Genomic DNA, 6,187 nt, shown 5'->3' on the forward strand with positions numbered 1-6,187 from the left:
TCTTGATGTTCTAAGTCTTCTCGTCTCTCTTGGGCAATTCTTTCTCTCTCTCTCTCCTAACGTTCTTTCTCTCTCTCCTCACGTTCTTTCTCTTTCTCCGCCTGTTCTTTCTCCTCTTGTTTCTCTTGGGCGTTTCTCTTCTCTCTCTCTCTCTCTCTCTCTCTCTCTCTCTCTCCACCTTGGCATCGTCCACTCGCTCTTGAACCCAGTCTCTCAGAGCTTGCCCTAATAGTTCCATGTCCTTTCCAGCAGACATGTAGAATTTGAAGTCCTCGTTTTGTTGGGCTCTGGTATTAGCCATCTTGAAATAATGGTTATATGGACTGGACTCTCTAACGAATCAAATATGTCTGAGAAGACTCAGGTTGTCTGAAAAGACTCAGTTGCAGGAATCTGAAACACTTATAAGAGGTGCAAAAGAAACGAGCAGATAAAAGCTACTGCTGATTTATTCAAGGTTCAGGCGGTTTATATAGCGGCCGACTGGCGTCGGGCCGCGGAAGACAATAGAAGCAAGGGTGACCTGAGGTTGATAACAATAAATAAATAAATACAGGGAACTAGTACAATATACAATGCAACAATACACAGAATTAAAGTTGATTATAATCTTGATGCCTGCGAAAGAAGAAATACACAGTACTCAGTTGATGAACAGATAAATAATTGCATACACAGTTTAAACAATTGAATTTTCGTGACCTGGCCCGTCCAGCATGACGAATCGTAGGTACAAAGAAAATGGGCCGTCATCAAGGAAAACTTGCTTAGCGGGGACTTTACAAATACTCCCCCCCACAAGACGTAGGTTACGTTTGATTAATCTGCATATCTGCTGGGGCGTTGAAGGGTGCCCCGGCTGCATGAGGACAACGAAGGGACGTCCTGTGTGTGAGGGTGGCTGAATGTGGGTGTGGGCGGCCTTTTCCGTGGGCAGCCGCGTTTCCGCTTCTTGCGAGGGCCCGGTTGCGGCAGTGGCTGCGCCGGCGGAGGGTGCGGTGTGCTGACGGTTGTGTCTTCCTCCAGGAGGGCGGGCTTGACCCGGTCGATTGACACCCAATCGTCCCTCCTGTGGAGTGCAAGCAGGAATGCCTTGATGTTCCGCTCCAGCACGTGGAAGGGCCCCTTGAAGGGCCTGGTCAGTGGTGGGTGGACGGCGTCATCTCTGACGAAGATGTGGGTAGCGGCATGAAGGTGGCTGACCTGTCGGTATATGTCCTCTTGCAGGGGGCGAACTTGCCGACGATTTCGCGAAGCCTCTGGACCGATGGGTTGTGGTGATTTTCTGTCACTAGTTTGCCCGGGACCACGAGGGGCTCACTGTAGGTTTTCTCGGTCGCGGAAGGGGCGCCGTCGGCCCTAGGGGCGGTCCTCAACCCGAGGAGGACCCATGGCAGCTGGTACTTCCAGTCCTCAGCGGTACAGCAGGCCATAAGGGATGCCTTCAGGGACCTGTGGAAACGCTCGACCAAGCCATTGGCGGCTGGGTTGTAAACCGTGGTGGTGTGATGAGCTGTCCCCAGCAACTGGGCCAGGGCGGACCACAATTCGGTCGTGATGTGGTCAGGGACGCCGAAGCAGCTGATTCAGCTGGAGAGTAGGACCTCGGCGCAGGCGCTGGCGGTGGCTTCTTGCATTGGCGTGGCTTCGGGCCACCTTGTTGAGTGGTCTACCACCATCAGGAGATATCTGGACCCGCCTGACGGCGGAAGGGGCCCAACGACGTTGATGTGCACATGGCCGAAACGCCGCCCTGGCTGCAGGAACTCGCCTACCCCGGATTCGGTGTGCTGCCCCACCTTGCTGGTTTGGCAATGCAGGCACTGTCTCACCCAGGTCCTCGCATCCTTCTGCACTCCGTGCCAGACGAACTTCTCTGACAGCAGCTTGGCCGTCGTCCTGCCAGAGGGGTGTGACAGGCCGTCGATGATGTCGAATACCTGGCGGCGGCGGGAGGCTGGCACTTGGGGGCAGGGCTGACCGGTGCTGACGTCGCAGAGGAGATTTGGGCCCCTGGGGGCGAGGGGCACATCCCTCCACTTTAGGGACGTGATGGCGGTGCGGTAGGCTGGGGTCTCTGGGTCAGCGGCTTGCTCCCTGGCGAGGTCTTCGTAGTTGATTCCCAGCTGCACCGCATTCAGCTTGACTCTGGAGAGGGCATCCACCACAGGGTTTTTCCTGCTGGGGAGGTACATGAGGGAGCAGGTGAACTCGGCGATGACCGAGAGATGCCGTTGCTGCCTGGAGGACCACGCATCCCCCTGCTTGGTGAAGGCATGGACCAGCGGTTGGTGGTCCGTATAGATTGTGAAGGGCGTGCCCTCCAGGAGGAACTTGAAGTGCCGGACTGCACGGTACACTGCGCAGAGTTCCCTGTCGAAGGTGCTGTAGCGGGCCTCTGCGGGGTTGAACTTCTTGCTGAAGAAGGCGATGACCTGTTACAGGACAGCACCACAGGCGATGTTGCTGGCATCCGTTGTCAGCTGGAGGGGGCCGCCGGGATCCTGGTGGGCTAAGGCGGTTGCCTCGGCGAGGGCGGCCTTCGTTAAGGAGAAGGCCTGCTGCTGGCTTGGTCCCCACAACAAGGATTTTGGTCGGCCTTTCAGGGTCTCCGTCAAAGGGGCCGTGGTGTGTGCGATCCCGGGGATGAACCTCCTGTAGTAGTTCACCATCCCTAGAAATTCTTGGACGGCCTTGATGGAGGTGGGGACGGGGAACCTGGTGACGGCTGCAACTTTGGATGTGAGCGGATGGACGCCATCTGGGGATACCTCGTGGCCCAGGAAGTCGGCCTTCTGTACGCTGAAGGTGCATTTGTCAAAACTTACGACGAGGCTGTTCTCCTGCAGGCGCTGCAGGACTGCCCTGACGTGTTTCTGGTGCTCCTTGTGGGACCTGGAAAATATAAGGATATCATCTATGTAGCAGACGCAGAACTTTAGGTCCCCCAGGATGCTGTCCATGAGCCGCTGGAAAGTCGCCCCAGCGTTCCTCAGGCCGAATGTAGAGAAGGTGAACACATAGGACCTGAACGGCGTGATGATGGCAGTCTTTGGTATATCCTCTGGCACGACTGGTACCTGAAAATACAATTTTAAGAGATCCAACTTAGTAAATATTTTGGCCCCGTGGAAGGAGGCCGTGAGGTCCTGCATGTTTGGCAGGGGTTAATGGTCAGGTTCCGTTGCCAGGTTGAGTCGCCTGTAGTCACCGCAGGGTCTCCAGGAACCGTCCGGTTTCTGCACTATGTGGAGGGGGGAGGCCCATGAGCTGGAGGCCTTCTTGAAGATTCCCATCTGTTCCATTTCGGCGAATGCATCCTTGGCCTCCTGAAGGCGTCGAGGGGGAAGCCTCCGGAACTTTGCATGTGCCTGGGGCCTTGTGTTTTTATGTGGTGATATATGCCATGTTTGGCTGGGGCCCCGGACTTTTGGCGGAGCTTGGGCTTGAACACGTCAGGGAACTCCGTCAGCAGCTGCGAGTATTGATGGGGGGCGGCAGAGCAGATGGTGGGCGCCATGGGTCCCGTTGACAACGGGAGGGACTGGCAGGAGTCTGTATCTAGGAGGTGTTTCTGACCGACGTCAACTGCCAGCCCGAAGTGCGCCAGGAAATCCGCACCCAGGAGCGGGGTCCTAACGTCCACGATGACGAAGTCCCAGGAGTACCTCCGGCCAAGGATGGAGATCGACAGGGGCCTGGTTCCGTAGGAGTGGATGGGCAACCCGTTGGCGGCCGTCAGGGAGGCAGCCGGGTCTGGTTCCCACTTGCGGTCCTCTCTAGATGCCGGAAAGATTGATCTAATGGCCCCCGTGTCGACCAGCATCATCCTGCCGGAGACGGTGTCGCGGACGTAGAAGCCTATTGGTTCTGGGCCCCTGGGTTCTTCTGTTGCCATGGCGGCTTGTCCTGCTGGCTGCCGCCTCCCCCGTTTTTTGAACGGACGAATGAACAGGGCGGCAGGCAGTTTCGGGCGTCTTTGCCGAACCGCCTGTAGTAATGGCAAAGACCCGGGGAATTCCACCTGTTGGGAGGTGCTGGGCGCCTCCTGGTGATGGTGTTGACCTCTTCCTCTCTGCCCTCCTCCTGCTGGAGGGTGCTGACTGGGAGTGTGGGTGCTGGTACCCGCTTTGTTGCCTTTACGGAGTCCGTCAAGTGCTGTGTTGCGATGATCAGGTCTTCGAGGGGCATCGTGTAGGGCTCCGGGATTTGTGTGCGGACCTCCGGGAGGAGCTGACGGAGGAGGATCTCCCGCGACAGGCTTATCTCGCACTTCTTTTTACTGCCGTCAGTGTCTGGGATGGTGAGGAGGTTTTGGATCATGCCCCATGACTCCATGACGCTCTGATCCTGCCGCATGTTGATGGCGAGGTCGAGGGCGCGGGCGGCCCGCTCGGCAACCGGCAGGGAGCATGTCTGGAGGAGGGTTTTCTTCAGGAGGTGGTAGGTAAGGGGGCATGCTTCAGACACCCATGGGACGAGCTTACTGTAGATCTCCTCCGGCAGGGCGTTGAGTACTATATCCGCCTGCAGCACCTCATCGTTAAGATCCGCAATCCTGAACTGGCTCTCGACCCTGTAGAGCCACGCCGACGGATTCCCCTGTGCAAACGGCGGCAGCTTTATGGACAGGGTGGCCCTGGATTGGCCCGCTGGGCTGGAGAGACTGCGGGGCGTGGGCAGGGGTGTGAAGGAGCGTGAGAGCCTCGGCACGGGGATGGGCGCGGGTGATATGGAAGGGAGGAGACCTCGGAATCCGTGAGGTCAGCGGTTAAGTGAACGAGGGAGGGAATGTCCGCGTCCATACTCGCTCTTTGCCCTCTTATATGGAGTAGGGTACTCGCGTCAAAATGCACTTGGGAGCTCGCCGTGTGAGTCCGCTAATGACACTGGTGATTTTGCCGACAAGAGTCAGCACGCCCAAATGCTGGTCCAGCTCCGTGATTAGTCCACTAAGGGTGAGAGTTAGCTCCTGAAGCCAAGACTGAGTCGCCGTATGGGTCCGCTAATGGCTTCGGGAACCACTCCAGGGGTCAATACTATAAGAGGTGCAAAAGAAACGAGCAGGTAAAAGTTACTGCTGATTTATTCAGGTTGAGGCGGTTTATATAGCAGCCGACTGGTGTTGGGCCGCGGAAGACAATGGAAGCAAGGGTGACCTGATGTCGATAACAATTTATAGATAAATACAGCGAACGAGTACAACATACAATGCAACAATAGACAATTAAAGTTGAGTATAATCTTGACGCCTGCACAAGAAGAATACACGGTACACAGTTGATGAACAGATAAATAATTGCATACACAGTTTAAACAATTGAATTTTCGTGACCTGGCCCGTCCACCGTGACGAATCGTAGGTACAAAGAAAATGGGCCATAATCAAGGAAAACTTGCTTAGCAGGGACATTACACACTCAATTGTTCAGACTGCAGGAGAATGGATCTGTCTGAATAAGACAGTTGATCAATAAGTCTGAGGAGACTTTGTTAAAGTGTAATACGTCTCAGAAGACGTAACTAGAATGATCAGTCCCGTAAGGGCTTAGAGGTGTGTGAAATACACTAATATAATGTCTCAAAAGGACTTGATTTTGGGTTTCCCGCAGGAATTAGAAATTCTCGCCTCTTGCGACGTAGAATTTTTTTTTTTTTTTAAGAGTCTCTTAGGACTTGGGATTTGGTTTTCCCGTAGGAATTAGACTCTCGCCTCTCGTGATGTAGGATTTTTTTGGAGTCTCTTAGGACTTGGAATTTGGTTGAGAAATTCTTGCCTCGTGTGACGTAGAATTTTAGTAGGAGTCTCTTAGGACTTGGAATTTGGTTGAGAAATTCTCGCCTCTTGCGACGTAGAATTTTATAAGGAGTCTCTTGGGACTTGGAATTTGGTTGAGAAATTCCCGCCTCTTGCGACGTAGAATTTTATTTGGTTTGCCTGTAGGACTTGGAAGTACGATTTGTCCCTTAGGACTTGGAAATTACTAATGGGAAAAAACCCAAAAAAGAAAATTTTGCTGAGAGAAAAGGAGGTTACACATGTGGGCATGGGGGTTGAAGGTCGTCTGACAATCACCGGTTATTTTTAGATTCTGTGTGAATGAACCCGTCTATTTATAGACTGTCTGGGACTCCGGGGAATTTCCCGGGATGAGAGGATAACAGTAAAATGACCTAGTAATTTTCC

At 54.1% G+C, this 6,187-nt stretch overlaps 1 protein-coding gene across 1 annotated transcript in view; it reads right to left on the reverse strand.

Moving 5' to 3' along the window:
- Positions 1-1,586: 1,586 nt before the first annotated feature.
- LOC136843361 (uncharacterized) overlaps positions 1,587-6,187 on the reverse strand; it is a 5,863-nt gene continuing 1,262 nt past the window's right edge. Inside the window, exons 2-7 of the mRNA XM_067111707.1 lie at positions 4,025-4,666; positions 3,422-3,830; positions 2,938-3,080; positions 2,670-2,802; positions 2,443-2,568; positions 1,587-2,261 (exon numbers count right to left, since the gene is read on the reverse strand). Of these exons, the coding sequence (XP_066967808.1) occupies positions 1,587-2,261; positions 2,443-2,568; positions 2,670-2,802; positions 2,938-3,080; positions 3,422-3,830; positions 4,025-4,666 (2,128 nt within the window). The remainder of the gene's footprint in view (positions 2,262-2,442; positions 2,569-2,669; positions 2,803-2,937; positions 3,081-3,421; positions 3,831-4,024; positions 4,667-6,187) is intronic.

The sequence above is a fragment of the Macrobrachium rosenbergii genome, chromosome 2 (genome assembly GCF_040412425.1).
Source record: "Macrobrachium rosenbergii isolate ZJJX-2024 chromosome 2, ASM4041242v1, whole genome shotgun sequence".
Lineage (NCBI taxonomy): Eukaryota > Metazoa > Arthropoda > Malacostraca > Decapoda > Palaemonidae > Macrobrachium > Macrobrachium rosenbergii.